The sequence below is a fragment of the Tubulanus polymorphus genome, chromosome 4, assembly GCF_964204645.1.
Source record: "Tubulanus polymorphus chromosome 4, tnTubPoly1.2, whole genome shotgun sequence".
NCBI lineage: Eukaryota > Metazoa > Nemertea > Palaeonemertea > Tubulaniformes > Tubulanidae > Tubulanus > Tubulanus polymorphus.
In genome coordinates this window covers 6,925,659-6,946,249 of record NC_134028.1, presented here as the reverse complement: position 1 = coordinate 6,946,249, position 20,591 = coordinate 6,925,659, and the positions used below count along the sequence as shown (strand labels likewise).

Here is a 20,591-nt window from a genome sequence, read left to right as displayed (position 1 = left end):
ATATATAAATCCTTGACAGCTACGCGCAAAAAATACGAGCAATAACGATTATCTAATTTTAGATTCGTGAAAAAATAAGCTTAATCTATCTAAGTTTGAAAAACACTCGTTAGAAGATTCGGGCTCACTCTTTGGATCGACCTACTAAATATAGTTCTGAGATCGTCCCCAAGTCTTCTCCAATATGGCTGCGCCCATTACTTCCGGGTTTTCGGCATAGGAATCGGTGGATTCGAGTTTAAAAAACGCCTTCGCCACTTGCAGTTCATAAATGATTCACACGTCAATTAATGAGATAGATAGTAAGGATTACATGTATTGGCGCCATTTAGTAAAATATCGTAGATGTTTTGACAAAATCACAAAAAAATCATTGATAATTCGATAATTCAACTCAATTCAATCAAGTGGATCTTTATTCACAAATATGGGGGCTAAAACCAATGAAATGCGTAGCTGATGTGAATGTTTGATTGTGAAATTCCCAAATACAGCATATCCCCTTACTGCTTCCCCTGGCCAAGATTGTTGCCTATACATAATCGCAGGGTGGTGAGCTTTTGTTTTCTTGGTTCGTTTGTGAAAATATCCGATCCTGAAACTAAAGTCTTTAAACCCCAGGCACAGACAGCTTACCGACTACCTTTCCCCCTTAGATTTGATGCGTTCCCCGCAGATTTAATGCGTACTATACCGACGCTTCTGGAAGCTTAAAAAAGATGCAAATTCTGAATCATGTATATATGGTTAGTCGTTATTTTGAATACTTGTTGATCTTACAGAAGATTTCTAGAAGGGTATATGAACTTGATCTACCAGTAGGCTAGTTTGGGAAACAGCAGATTAGACTAGATTAGACTAGATGTTAAACTTTACTACCGTAACTTTCAGTTTCGTAAAAGATGGACGACAGTGCAGCTAAAACAATCCGTGAAATGGGTTTCGCGCCGGCAATGCTCATCATGTTGCAGAGAATTGAGAAATGTTTAATGACTGAGAAAGTGAATATTCCCGGAATCAATGCAAGCGCCGATGATCAAGCCGCTCAAATTGCCGAAGATTTCATATTTCATCCTTACCACCGACATCCTAAGGTGAATATCCGATTCAAATGTGAAGAATTGGGTTGTTTTTTAAGGATTGAAATACGGTATTTGACTCATACGCCCTGTACATCTTGGAATCATAAATTTGAGGATCTGAGAAATTGAACTTTTTTGTTTTTTAAAATCAAAAGGCCTAAAACGGAATACTGCTGTATTTTTTAATTGGAACCCTAGGTGGTGCAAATCTAGAGCTTATATAGAGGGGTAGCACCCGATGAAAAGGGCAGTAATTATTTTGAAAAAATGCATTATCCACGAGCAGGGAAAAGGGATCTGGTTGCCCTTCTCGCAGAAAATTCTTAAAAATAAGCCCCTGCAGATGCCATTTCGAAGCAGATGCCATTTCGATTTGGGAGCTTGTTTCAACCAAAGAAAGATACAATAGGAGCCTTTAGACTTCCTGAGAATGTTTTACGGGGCCAACTGAAAATCTAGAGGGTAGCACGTGCTCCAGGTGCTACCCCCTACATGTATATATTGTTATGTGTTTTTATACAGAGAATCAGCGCCATGAACGAACTACAATTACAAGAAATTCTACTGACGTATTTTGAAACGGCGAAAGATCCGGTAATGGCTCGTACCGTGTTCCGCGTTATATTCGGGGCGAAGACGGCGCCGCATAAAATGGACCTACTGTTTCAACTCGTATCGATGGCTGTCGGTATCAAGAGTTCAAAACTTCTCGATTGCGCCGCTGCCTGGATGATGGTTAGTTTCACGAAACTTTCTCCTTTAATGAATTCCATTGTTTATTCGCCTTCACCATTCGATTATTCTTAACTCGAGGGTCATTTTACTTATTGACAAATGAAAATGAGATTTTTCGATGAGTTGTGGCTAAAAAAATGATACCTTGTTTCTCCTAATCGGCCAGGTCATTTTGTAAGTCTACTGAAATTGGAATATGAAAGTGATGCAGGCACTTCCTCGAAATTTGAAATCATCCTCTTTAAAACTGCTTATATCCAGGAATGACCGATCTGCAGGTGCCCAGATTGATGAAAATCTATTTTCTTTTTCTTTCAGTATCATAACTTGCATAGTACAGAATGTATTCAGTTGACCGAGCGGTTAATCGATGATTATTGTCATTTGATACCGAACGCTGCCAACACGCTGCGGTCGCTTCCATCCGTGTCGCCTTCATTTACCAGTCATCTTATAACAGCATTTACGTCTCTATACTCATTCCCTCCAGGTACTGCGTCGTTCTCTCTGATTCGGTGTTCTAGCAAAGCTCATCACCGATTTATACACCGTAATGGGATGTAGACACTGAAACGGTTATCAAATAACATATATGTTTTCTTCAAAAATATTCTTTCTACTTATTTCAGTTGAATCTCGACCGGCATTTCCACCGAGCCTCATACTAGACATAACGGCGGAATGGATCAGTTCCGATTGCACGCTATTGCTTGAATCGTGTAAAACCCCGCAACAGCAGCAGCAGACGCCGGACTCTTGCGTAACTACCGCTATACCCGGACTCATACACTGGTGCATTATGTCGCCTCTTTTACCGCAACAAACTATAATCGACAAAGCCGACTCAAAGACTTCCGCCGAATACGTGAATAACCTCTACTCGAAACTGCATTTAGGCGTGTTGAACAGTTTATTAACGGCCGGAAAATTCGCGAACGGACCCGCGGCGGTCGTAACGATCGGCGATATCGCGAAACTAGTCGACGTCGTCGTCAGCGTGTTGATGACGATACCGAACGTGATGACCAGCGAAATCGTACAGAACTCTCTCGAGCGTCTCGCGCAAATATTACAGGTCACTATGGTAACGGGCACGATACACACGAAGCTAGGTGAGTTCCTCGTTTGAAAATGAATTAATCTATGATTTCGAAGATTTGTAGAGTAGGGGGTCATTCATTTATTACGTACGCATTAGGGGAGCGGGGAAGAGTCAGTGCAATTGCTTACTGTAATGTTAAATGTATATGAAAAAAATGGCCTAATTTGGGTACAGAGTGGGAGGGGGTTGAAAAATTCAAATTTTATGCGTACGTAATAAATGAATGATCCCTAGCCGTGTTAACCAGGTTTAGAATATATAACGAGACGAGTAGTACTATATAGGTTAAATATTTAGTTGAAGCACGAGGTAAATGAGTGATCAGTCATTCACCTGATGAAGCTTCTTTACATTAGTAGCAAAAGCTTGTGCGTCGAATAAATAGTTAACCTTTAGAATACTACTCGTCTTGTTATTTAATGTATGATTTAGGACATCGTTTACGTGTGAGGATTAAATTTGTTGTTTATTTTGCAGCCAATCTCAGGAAAGTTTGTGAAAGACTGCCACACAATCCGTAAGTTTTAATCAACTCACTTCGACCTGTTTGAGTTAGGACATTTATAGTCAGTGTGTTATTTTTGATTCGCTGAAGAGTTTAAACAGGGTGGCCACTGACCTGGAAAACTCTCGAAAAGGAAAACTAAATTTTACCAAAAACCATGAAAAATGAATAAAATAACATTTTAAACCTAAAATTTTCTCAGATTTACTCGGGGAATTTTGTATTATCACATGGAATAAATCAGGGAAAAACTAGAGGATTTGTAAATGGGCGGAAAGTGGTCACCCTGTTACCATAACTTGGAACTATGAAACTAAACGGCTTCAGCGATTTCTCTCTTCTTCTGTTGATCACTGTATTTTATATTCTGAATAGGAATATTTTATATCGTTTCAGGTTGTTGAACATGGTGTTAAACAGCGAAAACCTTTCCTGACTCAAATCATCAGCTTTACAGTAATGTATCCTTCATTGTACGAGAAACACTTGACCGATGTAAACAGTGCTAATTGTAAATAAACACCGATTCATAAAAATATGAATTACAACACGTTTGACAATTATTTTTGGAATTATTTATTTCTGACCAGATCACTTAACACATACTATTGAGAATTTTCAGTACGGTTTGAACTTTCGAGATGCTCTCATCAACGCGATTTTATTCTTGTCCTCCTCGAAACGTTTTCGTAATTCAGCAATATCTACAAATTGAATAGATTTTAGAACCTTAAATATAATCTTTATCAAAAATATCTATAGAATCATATTTTTTAGCATGAAAGGTACGGGAACTTTCCAATCGAAAAATACACACAAACTTACGTTCTTTTTTGGAGTCTCGAGCTTGAAAAGAGTAGAAATTTAGCAGCTCCTAAAATATGACAACAAAATATTTGATATTCGATTGAGTTGTGAATTTCAAGAGTAATTTAACCGCTTATGAAAGAATCAAAATGAAAAGCATTTTCTATGTGAGAGAAAAACAGGACCTACAGGACAACAAACTTTAAATTTAGAAGTGTTTGAGGAGCCTTAAGGGTGTGATCAGCGAAATACGAGGAGCGCTTAAGATCAACCATAACTTAAAGTAACTGTTTTTTAATTGCTGCATATACACTGGCGGATGTTTTGAAGAAATTGGATTGATACGTTGCGCGAAGTTCGTGTAGCAATGGCTAAGTATTTAAAATCTATTCACACATGATGGCATGCAGCTGATCTATCAAAAATCAAGATGAAAACGAACCTTTTCTTTGCGTTTTTTTTTCTCCCTTGCTAGGCTGCGTTTTTCATGTATTTCAGTCCGCGGAACACCTTTATTTTTGCCGTGCCTCGTGACAGTAACCCATCCATCTTTGTCGGGAACACCTTCCGTTTCTTTAGCTCGCTGCTTCTCCTGTTTTAAGAGAAAGATTTTAAGTGAAGTATTAAAGATCAGAACAGGCCTTTGTATTACTAACAACTTGGAAACGGAATGCTCAGATTTTTTTACAGATCAGTCATTCCTAGATGTAAGTTTCTAATTTGGTAACCGCCTAATTGTGTAAAAACAAATCCCAACTGAACCAATTTCGGCTTAGTTTATTGGACAACTACAAACTAGACTAGAATTTTGAGGGAGTTTCAAGCATTTTTTCTGTTGAGAAGGAGTTTTCAAGGAATCGAGCAGTCGTAGGAACCCTGCTTTGGAACGTTGGAAGCCCACTGACGTAGCCTAACATATTTTATGCCTATTCTAACGTTTCAACTTGTCAGGGTTATTTTTCTACATACCGCCTCCAGCTTTTGGTCATGAATTTCCATGAATTGATCGATTTCTCTTTTTAAAGCGTTCACATCCGTGTTCATTTTCTCCACGTGTTCAGCGTACCATTCTGCTCAATTGAAAAATTTATTATTAAGGTAAAAACTTATAATTGTTCATATGTCGGAAACCTTGTATGATGGAACCAACGATAGGATATTTTGTCGATGGAGTATCAGGTGGACGTGTTGTGAAACTGGGTCCCGAGTTAAAATTTAACTATTACAGTTAAAACATATACACAGCTACTGTTGAACCTAATTAATACGATTCTGTTAAAGACGGAAACTAGTTTATTATGATGATTTCCAGCATGTCCCAGCTAAGAAAGATGTTTATGTATCAAAATTAAGATTTGGGTAATACGAAACCCCTTCAATATTACAATTTCACTTTGGCCCACAAGATTCGTATAAAAGAGGTACCACTGCATGATTGAAAATTAATCGAGATTTCTCTGAACTGGGTCTGGAAATTCAATGAATACAATATAATGAATTTAGTAGTCGAAGTAGAATCGTCACATTCGTAGGAAAACTCACTGTTAATTCCAGTTACAATCGGCTTTTCTTCGGTCGACAAAACTCTTCCATTTCCGTACGGCATATTGAGAGCTTTACTCATGGACGACGCCTTAGCGAATACGACGTACGCGCATTTGAATCCGTCGGCGCGTTTCGAATTCGGGAAATATTCCGACTCGGAATCCTGCACCGGATCATTGCTAGGCTTGTCTTGCACGTAGACATTCTTAACGTCCCCAGCTTCCGTGAAAATCCGCGCCAACGCTTCCTGAATATACGATGAAAACAAATATGTTATTCAAGAAAGTGATAACTACCTCTAATACTGTTGCCGGGTTTGAAAAATTTCAATACAAAAATTTTGTCATTCATTGCACTAAGAGGTAAAGGGCCGGGAACAATGACCAAATTTCAAGCTTTAGTCTGTAATCCGACTAGTTTAGTTTCATTATCTCATATTTTCACACGAAGTCCTATTTGGAATGAAACCCATCTGATCAATTAAAGCCGTGTCAACAATGAGTAGGGGTCATTAGCTCTGCGAATCTTAGTGATTTTCATCTGAATACCTCAAGGTTTATCCTTAGTTATAGTTAGTTCCCTAATCATGGTCATTACCGGATGATCCGATCGGGAAGCTAAACCACAATCGGGTGACTGATGAAGGTTAACCCTAGATCATGAAATAAGAATAGCTAATGGTATAGCGGCAATCACAAAGACGAGTATATCAAAATAGAAACTAAGTCTGTTAGTGATGCGTAATATGTGATATCATTATGTGTCTTACTAACAGGCTGTGTAACAAGGCAAGACGAACTACACCGGCTAGATGTACGATACTGTTGTACAACAGCATAGATATCTTCATAATGGGGGATGTTGAATTTTTGATTAGCGTCTAGAGGGTGAAAAGAGTGTTAGTGTTGTGGAAAGGGTTCCACAAAGGGCGGGCAATGGAGTAGCAGGTGTAGTTTGTTTACGGCACTGTAAATATAGCCTTTATGTATTTGTTACCTTGGTACAATAGGGTGGAACGTTCACCACGAACAAAGTCTTGCCCGCTGGTTTTTCTTTCGACGTCGCACGTACTTGATTTTCTTTTATGTACATATCATGACATACGGTTGTGTGGTCGTCGAATCTGATAGGAATTACTGAAATAAAACACCCGCATACAATTTATTCAATACATCATCAACCGGGATGTGCTGCCATCTAGATTGGAAGAAAATCGAAACGTACATTTTAGTCCACTTTTAAGCACGTATATAAAAAAATTATGGTCGATTTACGGTACAGGCTTACTCTAGAGATAATTTCAAATGTATCTTACAATTCAATTCCGTATTTCAGTCAAACGAACCTGTATATCCAGCTACAATAACTGTTCCAGTCACCTCACCGCCGGCAGTCATGTTGAGATATAATTTGACGAAGTTGTTGATCGTGGATGTATTAACCGTTCATTACACCAAGCTGATTTAGATAGGGTAGCTCCGAGAATATCCAACGCGGCAGAGACTCTCAAAATTAATTGGTCAACAATGCCATGCAAATGTCCTGGTTAAAACCTCCTCACCAAACTTATCAACATTTTGAACCTTTCCGAATTAAGACCCATTTAACTTTTTATCCGACCGAGCAAAGCACATCGACGGATTCGACTGAATGCCCTCGGGGCATCACACTTAAAGAAGAAAAATCGCCGAAATTACAACCAATTCTTCCGAAAGTCATATCGAACCATAACCCCCAGCAAACGAGTGCTTACTGTAAAAAGGGACGAGATATAAACGGGCAATCTACCAATAAGACTGACTCCGGATGCAATCATAAGTTTATTGCCCGTGTTCCCCGGGGTTTCTGAATTCTTGATCGAAGGCTCAAACAAATAAATCAGCACCAAATACCCGAAAATACGTGATTTTTTGCCTGTCGCCTGGAACCCTTCTCAGATGATCATTAGTCAACCGCAAGAGAATCTCATTGGATCCCCCAATTTTAGAATGTAGCCTAGAGTTGTTCAAGTAACCCAGAATCTCAAAATGGCGAAAGCCAAACAAAATTCAAGTTTGTCGTGCCTGGAAAACTATTAAATTTTGATTTTTATTATCAAATTATTTAATTCATAAAATTGTACGTTTAATGTTTCAGCCATTAAATTCACTGTAGGCCTACGATAGGCCTAGGCTATTTGGAGAGTTGCGCGGGTGACGAGGGTACCGACACTGAGACCCGCCGGTGTTTAGGCCCGATATAAAATGTTTCTGGCTTAGTTCCGAGATTAATCCAAATGAATCGAGCAAATCATCATCACAATGAGATGCATGGAGTAGGCCTCGTCAACCCCCCCCCCCCCCCGCGGGGCCCTGCAGTCGTCGCCTGGGAAACTGTATGGGCACGCCGGGGCACTAGTGGACTCAATATCCAAATGGGCCGGGGCAATATTAATCTTACGCGAGAAGAGGTCTTGAGGTCTACGTAGACCGACCCAGTTCCACAGTTGTGAGTTAGAGTTAACTCTGAGTTAAAGTTAGTTCATTTTCAATGTTTTAACCCAGGGTCAAATCTGAACTCAGAACTGTGGAACTGGGTACCAACAAGGCGGATACTACTACTATACTACTGATATTCACCAATTAAATAAACAAATGGTGCCAGTGTCTACGGCTCGGTCTACCGTCGGTCTACAGTCCTTCAAAGAACTATCTCGACTCCGGAACTAAAGGCAGAGCGTGGTCAAGAATAAATTCTTTGAATATTGCGTAGAATATAAAAACCCAATCTAATCGAAAAATGTACAGATAGTGTGGCTATAATAGCCGCTGCTGCTGAGAATCTCCCTATATCAGGATTCGACCTCTCGAGTTTCAACTCGATACCAACATTTTACCTTTTGACATTCGCGGCGGCGCGGGAATCCCAATCCGAGGTACACTGACGTAATATCAAAATGGCGTGCTTTACCGTAACACGAAATTAAGCAAAACATCACCTAAATATAAACATTGCCACCCTCCTTTCTGCCCCTGAAATCAGTATTTCAATATTCGGTAAGTGTTTGTAACATTGGTTTAAATGGCGAAAAATATTCCATCTCAGATATTGTGGCTAACCATATTTCAGAGGCACAACGGTGTGCATCGTCGTGGCGGTTCGGGTTAGTCAAGCGTGACAATACAGTCGAAGAAAAAGCAACTTGAGTCTTGAGAAGGGATTGATGGATTGAATGACTACGGGTGGATCCAGGAATTTAGAATAGGGGGCCCATGGGAGCCGACATATCGCCATCCCCCCTGATATTTCTATAGATGGGGTTCACGGTGTTGTTCTATAATTGTTCTTTAAAAAATTGTGAATTAGTTTTGGTTTCTGGTTTGAATTCATTTATTTTTGTATTCTGTATCATTTTGATACTTTCTGTTTTAATTTGTAGATGTGTAAAACTATTTTATAAACAATTGACATCATCGTCCAAACGTAGGGAACTGATTACATCAGACAGTAAAAACAGTGTCAGTTTTATTTCATCTTTTAAGTGTTTTTTTCCATCAGTTTCAGAAACGGATAATAATTAAACTGTTCAAGTTTCTTCATTACTTTCTTGTTTATATTTTATGTTCAACTCAGGATTCAAAACCTAAAATGTGGATAAAAAACCCCGTGAATAAATTAACTGCAGATTGGAGCGAACAATTTAATTTGTAAGTTTGAACTTCGGCGCCTTGGAAGCAATTTTTGATTGCTGCGGCCAAATACCCATTTTAGAAAGGTTCTAAATATTGCCGCGGCGAATTTACTTAATTTCTTCAAAAACGTGGTATTCATAGAAAAAAATGTCATTCAGTAAATTATTGCCGCTGCACTTCCAACGCCACTGGAATTATAGATTTGATATTTCTGCACTTTCTAAGATAGTAAACTATCTTATATTTGTCTATTATAGGTATCACTTCAAATGTTCGATGGGAATTTTGATTCAGTGCAGGAAAACAAGGAATCAGTATTTCGCAATCAGACTTTTTGGATTCAGCATAGGACATCAGGAATCACTCATGGATTCAGCATAGGACATCAAGGAATCAGTGTTATACTATCAGACTTTTTTAGATTTGCACCGGACATCAGGAATCACTCTTGGATTCAGCACAGGACATCAGGAATCACTAAATGTGGAAATTCAAGATAAGTTACATTTACCTTTATTCATCATCGGTTGTTGAATTGATTTTAAGGGACCAGTTTTATAATGTTTCTTATATACCATGTTTTGAAATGAAATCACAGAAACCTGTTGCATTTATTCAATCATTTCAAATTTCTTAATATCGGTGAATATTTGGCTAGGATTAGTTCATGGTTGGAATTGTTATTTCAGTAAGTGGGTTTAAAAGTTTTCTAAATTGGGATCAACTCAAATGTTATTTCTAATCAATATGAAACTGGTTCCTGATGTCAATAATACAACTGTTATCAGTCATGTTCCTTCATGACAATCAGATCATGTGTATTTAGAGTTAGAATTTCTGTAGATTAAAATGCGGTACTTATTTCATACTGATTGAACAGTTACAGATATATGTAACATTGTGTACAGATACAGAGTACACATCACTGCATTACTTCATCCTTGTGATTGAACAGTGATTTAATGTTCTCTCATCTTCATTAGATTCCCATCCGTCTAACTAAAACATCAGAACATTTCAACTCACCTAACCGTGGGGTTTGGGGAGGGTGGGTAGGGTTGGGGGGAGGGAAGGGGTGAGGGAGGGTGGGAGGGAAGGGGTGAGGGAGGGCGGGAGGGAAGGGGTCCGGGAGGGATGTAGGGGTGGTTGTTGGATTCAGGGTCCGATCTAAGCACTTGTCCGATTGCCCGGGACAAGTATATTCTCATAAGGGCAAGTAGGTTATCATTATCACTTGTCCCAGGGGCTAGTGCAATTTTATGTCACAAAGCTTTTTCCCCACTCAATACAATGGATGATAGTGCCACCAATCGGACTGCCTGTGTAGGGCAAGAAGCTTTTGGAGGGGGCAAGCAAAATTTCAGATATGCTTGCCCCCGGGCAAGTGGCTTTCATTCCTTAGATCGGACCCTGCTTCAGAGGGAGGGATATAGGGGTGGTGGTAGGACTTTGGTGGGAGGGATATAGGGTGGGGCTTTAGGGTTTAGGTACAGGTTTAGTTGTAGTTAGTTTTAGTCTTGAAGTTCAGGGTATTTCAGAAAATGTGTCCCATCTTTTTATTATTCTAAGAAAGGATTAATCATTATGAAACACGTCATGTGCCCACGCGTGACTGCAACACGTCATGTTTCAGTTGTTATGCATGACAAGCTGTATAACCACCGGCCAATTGGACTCATTCTATTTTACTGGTTGTTATTTCTATGCGACCCGGGTTCAATCCCCGGTGAGTGCACACATTATTTCACCGTCACTTCTCTCAATCGTTATGAGATAATTGCCCCCACATATTTGAAGGGGGACGTTTCAACTTTTAGGGTGATTATTTAAGGTATTGAATGATCTCAAACTGCTCCTTGGCTCCGATCAAATTACAACTTAATGAACAATTCAATGAAACAAAAATCATATGTAATAATTACTGTTGATATCTGACGGTTCACTGATACATTTCCAGTGGAAAGATGTATTCTATTTTCTTATGTGCTATTTTAAAAAAGGCTGTTAATACTGGTTCTAAAATAAAGAACTGTAGCCTGGCGACTTATATTGTTGACAAGTGTCGAGATGCAGTCACATTCATCGCTGCTTCCTCTGTTACTGCAGATTCTAACACAGAGATGTACTCTTCATTTTTTGAAGAAGAGTATAGAACTCATAAGAATAAGTGATATGTTTTGTAAATCACTTATATGGATTTTCAGACACACCTTCAGCAGTTTACATGACACAGTATATCACTATTCATAAATAGATATCCTTAGTAATTAGTTATCCTTTTCAAAAAGATGGGACACATTTTTCTGAGAATGAACTTTACAATTTATTGGTGGGACAAAGATTGACATGGAGAGACTATTGTTCTATTATTATATTCAGGATATTCTATTGATGACAGTTTATTTCTATCTGTGACTTATTATTCTATTCTAGACAGAATTTAAGGAGCTGTAGATGTAGTTTTCACAGTTAGGCAACTGCCACCTTTCTACTACAAGACTTCTAGTGTATTTTGCCATTTTTCACGATTATATCAGTTTATGAAAGTCATTTCATCCTTCGCTGTTATTTAAAATTTTATCAGTGCGCGATCAATTTGTCAGTTTATAATAGATTTTAGACTTCGATCAATGCATCATTTTCCAGTAGACTCAAATAAGTCAGAATTATTTCAGACTTAATGAATTATTGCAAGATTTTTAGCCCATTCAATGTGTAATTCTTGAGTTTATACAAGTAATTGTACAATTTGTGTTTTGTACAATTTCCCTTTTCAGCATGCAACACTCAATTTCTAATGTTACGTATGTTTGCTTTCGTACAGCAGTGACAATTTGATAGCTAAAAACTGCTTCACATATGAAAATTCATCTCTAATGCCACCTTTGTATATAGTAATCAAACCAGGGGCATAAAACTGACTTACCTTCAACGAGGGCCATGAGCTATATTTACCCTCCGTGGTCACCAAATCGGAACCATAGACCAAATTTTGACTCTTTGGTCACTAAAACAGGGCTATGAACCAAACTTGACTATCAGACCAGGGCTACGAACCAAACTTTGACTCCTTGGTCACCAAACCTGGGCCATAAACCAAACCTTGACTCTTTGGTCACCAAACCACAGGGCTATGAACCAAACTTTGACTCTTTGGTCACCAAACCTGGGCTATGAACCAAACTTTGACTCTCAGTCACCAAACCAGGGCCGTCAATGAAAGATTTTACAAGTTATTTCTGTTGCCTTCATGACTCAATATTTGAGAATGGAACTAATGACATAGTTAATGAAAGATTCATCTGTATCAGTGATGCTGCTGGTGCTACTGCAGCTGCTGCTGCTGCTGGTGCAACTAACAACTTTTTGCTGTTTGTCTCTCAAGATTATACTTGATCCCAGTTGGAAGTGATTAGAATTCTAGTGAGACGACAAAATAAGGAAAAGCCATATGAAAAGAAAAATATAAAGCAAACGCGTGAATGAAATAAAACAGCATGAAATGCTGTTATGAAGAGCGGGGTCCGAGAGCAATTCGAAGGTTTAGTGTCCTGCACGCTTAGCGAGTGGGCAGGGGTCTATTCCTACCTCGACTCAAAAAAAATGAAAATTTAATTATAAAGAGAGGGGTCCGAGAGCAATTCGAAGGTTTAGTGTCCTGCACGCTTAGCGAGTGGGCAGGGGTCTATTCCTACCTCGACTCAAGTACTAAAAGTCAGAGAAAAGAGTAAAAACGAAAAATGGCAAATGAAGGAAAAATGGCTGGAGTTTGATTTGTTCCACTGGGTTCAAGTGTTAACTTGAAAAGACAATCAGACAGATTATTTATGACGTATATATTTTGCATCAGCAGTTTATAAACATTGATTAATAACTTTTATGAATATGAACCATAAATAACTTGCTTATATAAAACCTCTTGTAGAGAGTATTGAAATAGTCCACAATGGTTTCATTGAGTGTGATGTCATGTTGAATTGTTGAAGCAACATAAATAGCGTGATCTCTTGATCTCAGCCACATCGTTCTTGTCCTTGGTTTATGTTTGCCCTTTTCACAACATTGTGCGAGTGTGGAGGTTTGGTTCGGGCTTATTTCCTTGGTTCGGGTGAACCCTCTGTATACCTCCCCCTCCTTAGTTAATTCGTCAGGTTTGGTTTGATGATATGAAATTATATGAAATTGATATGATCGTGAAAATGGCAAATCGTATTGTAGTTATTTTAAAGATGAGTGGTGTCTGAGATGGATACAGGAGCATGATGGGAGGGCTACGTGGGAGGGCATTGAGGGTGGGTGGGAGGGCATTGAGGGTGGGTGGGCGGGAGGGAAGGGGTGAGGATGGGCGGGAGGGAAGGGGTGAGGGAGGGCCAGAGGGAAGGGGTCCGGGAGGGTGGGAGGGAAGGGGTGAGGGAGGGCGGGAGGGAAGGGATCTGGGAGGGTGGGAGGGATGGGATCTGGGAGGGTCGGGTCGGGAGGTTAGATGAGTTGAAATGTTCTGATGTTTTAGTAAGACGGATGGGAATCTAATGAAGATGAAAGAACATTAAATTACTGTTCAATCACAGGATGAAGTAATGCAGTGATCTGTACTCTTTTGTCTGTACACAATGTTACATATATCTGTAACTGTTCAATCAGTATGAAAAAAGTACAGCAGTTTAATCTACAGAAATCCTGTACTCCTGTACTGTTTCTGTCTGATTGATTGATAACTTTGAGATGTTACATTCTGCTCTATTATCACTGATTATTGTTTCTTTTTCTTTTCAGAATGAAATAAGTACAATATAATTTACTATTCGAACAAGCTCATTTAAAGGTAAGTACAAAACTGGTAATGAATTTCTCTACAGAATGTTAATATTTTGAATTACTTTTGAACTAGAAGCTAATGGTTTACTCTCATTTACAGGATGAGACACACAGCAGCTGCAGCTACTTAACTCAACAGCAGCGGCAGCAGCAGCACCAGCAGCAACAGCACCACCACCAGCAGCACCAGGAACAACAGCAGCAGGTAAAACCTGGAAATTCATTATTAGGCCAGCCGTAGGCTGAGCCTATTACTATACAAATGGAGCGAATTTAAATGACATGGTTTCCACACAAAAGGCTCTTTTGCTTGCCAAGTGAGGGCATATTCGAACAAATCACGTATTTAAGCGTAATCCATTCTCGGAATCGTAGCGAGCAGAATTTTGAAATAGGGTCTCATAAAAATGTTTTCTGCATTTTTCACGAAAATAAAATCGGGAAAATTTCAATTTTTATCAGCCAATCAGGAAGTTGTGTCTTCCCTGTGATTGGTTTATCTAAAAATATCAGCAGCTGTTCACGTGAATTATCATGATTTCATTACTGGCGCTTTGGCGCATGACGTCATGTATCAACACGCGACAATACTTCCGCGTTCGCTACGTGTTCGCTGATTGGCCCATTTACTGGGAAATTCCACAGAAGCCTAATGTGGTTTGTTACAAGCGCTGTGATTGGCCCGACCCGATTCTGGCACGGCTTTAGCTTAGTGGGTTCGAATCCCTTGACGGGAGAAGATGATGGATCCTATCGATGCTATCAACAAATAAGTTTCCCGGTTGTGCAGCTGCGGATATCTACCGAAAGTGTTGCGGTTCGATATTTCGAGGTTTCTTTGAATTTTGGAGTGATATTGAAATCCGGTAAACACCGGCGGTAGATTGTGAAAACCCATTGCTTGATATTTGTACTACTTAATCAACGAAAAGCGTCGGGGCCGCGCCAGGAGTTTTCGCGATTCAAGTAGCTCAATAGCCTACTTCTTCGTGTTCGACAATTTTCACTCCGCCGATCTCTGACACGGCTCTGTCGCCGTCGGCGCTGTGATTGCACTATTCGTACCACCAAATTTTTTTATTTCTATATCAGGGAGGTCTGGTGAATAAAAAAGTCAAAATTTGGATATCACATGGGCCTGATTTCATCGAATAAGTCGACCATGGTCGTTACGTTTGCGTACTTATTACCACCTAAAACCGTCTGAACAATTTTGTCACAACCAACATTTCGTTTATAGAAATCGGGTGTTCACATGAACCTGCGGTATCGTCTATTGTTTTACTTCCGGGTTTTATTTTAAGATTTAAAATCGTATTTCAAGATCGATTTCTATGAAATCTTTAGTTGATTTGGTGTTTGGGAGGAATTTTTATTTGCTCTACAGAAAATTCATCCTTGACAATTGCGCAAGGTTCGCAAAAAATTTCTTTTCCCAAATCGAGTGTATGAACTTGATATGCTAATTAGCCATGTGCTCGAATTGCAAATTCAATCAAATTTTATTCTGCCAAAAAAAATGTTAAATCCAATTCGCTTTCCGAGAGTTAATGGTATGCTGCATGGAACAAAGTTGTTTTGAGATGGGTCTTGAAGCTATTGAGTCGAGAGATAACCATCTAGATAGTTCATGAGAGTTCCAAAGTTTTGAAGACGCTTCAAGGTAATGTCTTGATATTTGGTTTATACGTGTATCTACCCTAGACATAGTCAGTAACCTGTCTGTGGTTTAGTTTCACAATCGGATATTTTCACAAACCACAGTCAGGAATGGGAAGGTCATTTTTGTATGAAATCTTCGTCAGCCAATTTGACTGACGAGTAATTTGCCTGGCATTTCATTGTCTCTTAAGATATCCGTCTATTTTTTGTTGAAATCGACGCACAACAGATTCGTAGTTTGTCTGATACCTATAACACCTCACCTGACGATCTTAATCCATGTGCAAATCGGCCGTAAAGTGAGAGTAAATTTCCGTCGGGTCAACAGCTGCCATTTTGAAAATTACTGGAGGTGCTGGCACCTGTGGACTAAGGCCAGGACAACAGCACAAACTAACGAAGCGAAACGACGAAATTGAAAAAAATTAAGAAATCAACACTTATTCACATTTTTCTTTTACCAGAATTTATTACTTCATTATTTATTATGGAAAACATGAAGATTTGAAATATAAGTTGGAAAACCATCAAAAATAAAAATTGTCGTTTCGTCTTAAAAATTTTATATAAATCCTTGTAGGTCCCCTTGTCTTATCATGCCACATGTGCAATACAGAGAAATGGCGGCCAATGGCGAAATTGGTGGAGAAATTAATTAATTTCTCAAAATAATGTTGATTAACCACTCGAAACATACATAAAATTGGATTATTTCGAAAGGTACCTGTGTTAGTTTGTGAATTAAGCCATTAATTGTGGACTGAAGTGAATAGAAAGTATACTTTTGAAGTGTTACTTTTTTCAACCGTGTTTTGGTCCTTGTCATCCCTAACGTTGGTATAAGCCCATCCGATTATAAAAAGCTTACCACCAACGATTAGGTAACTAACTACCCTAGACACATCTTCAGGCCAAAAACTGGCCCTGTCAGATTCAAGATGGCCGACTGGCAGCCATTGTTGTTCGCCAAAATCAGCACTTTTTACACATTTTAGAAGTTTTCGAGGGAAATTTTGAAGACACTTTTATCAATAACCTTGATCATTCGTATGTATTTGTATCCCCCAAGGGCCCATCGGCATGAGAAAAATTGGGTCGATCGGACTCAAGATGGCCGTCCTGTGACCTTTTTTGTTCCCAAAAATGTTAATTTTGGCCTGAATTCTGAGTCCTGTAGCTTTCTAATGGTGTGCCATTTTTCATTGCAATTTGTAATGGGTATTCTTTGGAAAAGGATCTTTTATATCCGAGAGGGTATTTTTGACCAGGCAATTATGACGCAATTGGCGGCCATCTTGGGGTCATCAGTACTCATTCATAGGTGGAAAAAAAGTTTTGCCACATCATTTTGATACTTAAGCATATTTTGCTACCATAATTAATTGGAAAGTTGTAGCTCATGACATGTTCTATGATTGAGGTGAGTTTCAAGCTCATTGGTTTTTGTTTATGGCCACCAGGGGGCGTTGAACAATACAATAACTTAGTATTTCTATATTACATTCGTACCTATGCATATTTTGCTACCACAATCAATAGGAAAGTTGTAGCTCATGACATGGTCTATGATTGAGGTGAGTTTCAAGCTCATTGGTTTTTGTATATGGCCACCAGGGGCGTTGAACAATACAATAACTTAGTATTTCTATATTACATTCGCTCCTGCTGTCTGTTTTAACACATGATTGTACTATGTAAATGACATTGAGCAGGGAGTGTATATTGATAAATATAACCCACAGATTACATCATTTATAAAAAGCAAATCTGACAGGCTGGCCATTGTGCCCCTTGGGGCTCTTGTTTTTAGAGAACTGTTCTACATAAATTATTCTATCCCTTCATGTTTTCAGTATTCAATCACTCAAAGATCACTGCTTAGTTTGAAGTGAGTTTTCAATTGTAAAAATGTATTTATTTCCTTATCAAAACTGGAATTATCAAGATCTTTATGTTTTCCATACATATTTTCAGTGAACAGAGCAATGGAGGTTTTGGCACCCAACAGCTGACCTCAAATACAAACATTGACGAAAATGGTGAGTTTTTGATTTTGTTTGAAACTGCTCTTATTTCATAACAACTTACCTGACAATTTCTAACATTACTACATTTGTTTTTAAGAGCAGAAATAACTGGAACCTTTGATAGAATCTGTGAACAGTAAACATTGGGAACAAATTTGTTAAAGATGGACATCGCTTTAGATCCTTAAAACAAAACAAGTACCGGTAAATGTCTCTACAGATTCCACTCTCTATAAAACTGTACATTTATAAACCTGGAAGCTACATTAATCAGTGAAGGTGAATTTCAAATCACTTTTGTATTCTAGGGCCCAAAATGAAGCTGAACTTGCAGTAAACATTGCGCTCTACAAAAACAAGTCAGAAGTGGTGAGTTTTATATCGATATATTGCTGTAATTTGTGGTGCTTTATCGGTTATAAACTATATTGTCTTATTTCAGGAGATTTATCTTCAAATCAAGTGCGGAAAATGATTCGTTTTTGATTGGTCAATGTCGACAGGTATAGGACAGGTATATTGCACTAGAGGACGCAGTCTAAAGCTACCATCAAACCTCTCAGAAATCTGCATACACTCAACGCATTGTGATAAACTACTCAAAAACCTGGTGGGTTTTTTGTCAATCGAACACAAACAAGCCTCAGTTTCTTATTCATTTCATGAATCATTTTCTGGAATAATTTTCTCTTTTCAGAATACGATGCACCAAACACAAATTGCAGCAGGAGAAATCGAAATATTCACCTTCAAATAGTGAAGTAATTTTCTCTACATAATTCAACCTGGTTCTCGCTTGTTATAAAAGTTAACAGTTCAATTATTTGTAAATTCATTTTTCAGGAAATCATCAGTTCTCTTAACTTTATGACATTATGACTCTTGGAAGTGAAATCCTGCTAGAAATGGAAATTGTCTGGATGGTCAGAATGGCACTGAACTAATCCGATATGAGTTTGTAAATGGTGAGTTTTGCTCTAATGTGATGTAATTTTGTAAATATGTCGCTATGATGTTTTTTTGCAGCATGAAATTTGTCCAATAGAACAGTTTGAAAGTTGATCAAATATTGAATAATGGTGTTGAATTATTATCTAGAACTATAACTGTGTTATCATGAAATAATTTCGGAAACTAATTCCCACTTGACTGTTAATTCAATCAAACATTGTTAATGTTATATCTGCAGAAGCAAGTTTTCTTTCTATTCTAGGACGAGGTGGATTCCATTAGGCAAGGACAGTGACCAGCCATCTACCTGCAGAGTGATATGCTGCCACTTAATTCCGAGATCTGCAATTTTAACGTTTAAGCCAAATATATAACCAACCGGTATTATATTGTACTGGCCGGCACGAGCAGGCGACTGTTGTTGTGTTTGTGATAATTCCATGGACTGTGTATCACATATCCATAAAAACAATGTTATCCCCTGATTCATCTCTCAAAGCTGTAATGTAATTTTTGCTAATAGATAACCAGACGATCGGGCATAGACTGATGATTTAAACCCCGCTATATGCAAATTTAAAAGGCATAATTTATTTATCAATAATCAGAATCAAAATAATGAAAGTAGATAAACAACTACAGTAGAAGAAATAACTAGAACAACCTATACGCACAAAATAACAAAACCTCTCAACCTAAGCACTTAACAACCTCTAGCTTTACTTTTCTGAAGTAACTTGTTTTTCCCTCTCAATTTTTCCTGTTTAAGTTATTTCTTCAGACTTGACGATGGTCTCTAAAGAGACTCCTAAATGTTGTGTCTTCTAATCCTTTTAAATTTGTGTAAAGTGGGTTTTAATTTTTACTGAAAATTAATTGATTTAATTTTAGATTCAATATAATTGCTAAGCAGCAATAACGGGTTTTCTGCCTCACTAATTGAGGTCATTAGAGAAAACCGTAATGATGGGCTTTCTGAGATGGATCAAGGGCATGAGATAATTTACGCACTCCATGTAACTGCATTAGTTTTCAATCAATGAAACAAAAAACTTGAATTTGTAAATGTATAAACTTGTGTGATTTTGTAAGTGGACATATTTTGTTAAATGAACATATTTTGTATGACTGTAGTCTCACAATCAATGAAACCAAAAAGGTTGAAATATCAACAGGTTTTCTTTATTATGGGACTATTTCGTTTTATTTGAAATAAAGATGGATTTTCTGTGTTGATCTAGTTATGATTACAGATGCCAGCAGTTTCACACACACTCAGTGCGTCCCATCACACTAGTTCAGTTTCATAGAAATAATTTACTCAAAAATATTTAACTCGAATTGAGTGAAGTTTTTTTTAAAGAAACTGAGCTGCGGAGGGTCCAGTTTCACAAACCAATTGCGTTTGTTTTATTTTGAAAAAAGTCTGAATCAAAGTTACATTTTATGAAATTTAGCCGAGGGTTCTTTCGGCATTAAATTGTTGAATTACAGTTGACCCTCATACCGGTTATGTGAAACTAAACATAGTTTAGCTAAAATTGATTCATCCTTTCTTCGTGAAACTGAACTCGACAGGATTAAATACCGTACTCGCTATTTAGTGTGCGAAACTGCAGCATCTAAATCTGATTAAACCCTCGCATCATAAACCAAGCCTACCAAGGGTACAGTTTCACATCTACTTGT

At 38.2% G+C, this 20,591-nt stretch overlaps 2 protein-coding genes and 1 long non-coding RNA gene across 7 annotated transcripts; 2 read left to right on the top strand and 1 right to left on the bottom strand.

The window, feature by feature from the left end:
* Positions 1-192: 192 nt before the first annotated feature.
* Positions 193-3,951, top strand: LOC141903157 (integrator complex subunit 15-like). 4 transcript variants are annotated; one of them, XM_074791162.1, is made up of 7 exons: positions 193-315; positions 892-1,094; positions 1,605-1,817; positions 2,136-2,307; positions 2,447-2,929; positions 3,397-3,436; positions 3,821-3,951. In XM_074791162.1, the coding sequence occupies exons 2-7, from the start codon at positions 903-905 to the stop codon at positions 3,858-3,860; spliced, it is 1,140 nt and encodes a 379-aa protein (XP_074647263.1). In that variant the 5' UTR covers positions 193-315; positions 892-902; the 3' UTR covers positions 3,861-3,951. The 4 variants fall into 4 exon arrangements, with proteins under 4 accessions (XP_074647263.1, XP_074647261.1, XP_074647264.1 ...); XM_074791160.1 differs by having other exon boundaries at positions 193-331; XM_074791163.1 differs by having other exon boundaries at positions 193-331; positions 657-1,094.
* Positions 3,952-3,989: 38 nt separating this feature from the next.
* On the bottom strand, positions 3,990-12,407 carry LOC141903861 (ribosomal RNA-processing protein 7 homolog A-like). The gene is made up of 8 exons (XM_074792214.1): positions 12,374-12,407; positions 7,122-7,445; positions 6,773-6,912; positions 5,774-6,023; positions 5,201-5,301; positions 4,674-4,823; positions 4,250-4,298; positions 3,990-4,128 (listed from the first exon to the last, which is right to left on the bottom strand). The coding sequence occupies exons 2-8, from the start codon at positions 7,171-7,173 to the stop codon at positions 4,043-4,045; spliced, it is 828 nt and encodes a 275-aa protein (XP_074648315.1). The 5' UTR covers positions 7,174-7,445; positions 12,374-12,407; the 3' UTR covers positions 3,990-4,042.
* A 1,953-nt stretch (positions 12,408-14,360) lies between these two features.
* LOC141903862 (uncharacterized) lies at positions 14,361-19,991 on the top strand. Of its 2 annotated transcripts, none has more exons than XR_012619100.1 (9): positions 14,361-14,467; positions 17,778-17,812; positions 17,899-17,963; positions 18,049-18,155; positions 18,260-18,320; positions 18,394-18,561; positions 18,649-18,712; positions 18,795-18,916; positions 19,165-19,991. It is a non-coding gene; the product is annotated as an uncharacterized LOC141903862 (long non-coding RNA). The 2 variants fall into 2 exon arrangements; XR_012619101.1 differs by lacking the exon at positions 14,361-14,467 and adding an exon at positions 16,527-16,644.
* Positions 19,992-20,591: the final 600 nt, after the last annotated feature.

Coding starts and splice junctions, on each gene's coding strand:
- LOC141903157 (XM_074791162.1), top strand. CDS start 903: ATGGACGACAGTGCAGCTAAAACAATCCGTGAAATGGGTTTCGCGCCG. Junction 2,930..3,396: donor CACGATACACACGAAGCTAG/GTGAGTTCCTCG, acceptor TTTATTTTGCAG/CCAATCTCAGGAAAGTTTGT. Junction 3,437..3,820: donor GAAAGACTGCCACACAATCC/GTAAGTTTTAAT, acceptor ATATCGTTTCAG/GTTGTTGAACATGGTGTTAA.
- LOC141903861 (XM_074792214.1), bottom strand. CDS start 7,173: ATGACTGCCGGCGGTGAGGTGACTGGAACAGTTATTGTAGCTGGATAT. Junction 5,302..5,773: donor GATTGTAACTGGAATTAACA/GTGAGTTTTCCT, acceptor TCAATTGAGCAG/AATGGTACGCTGAACACGTG. Junction 4,824..5,200: donor ATGACCAAAAGCTGGAGGCG/GTATGTAGAAAA, acceptor CTCTTAAAACAG/GAGAAGCAGCGAGCTAAAGA.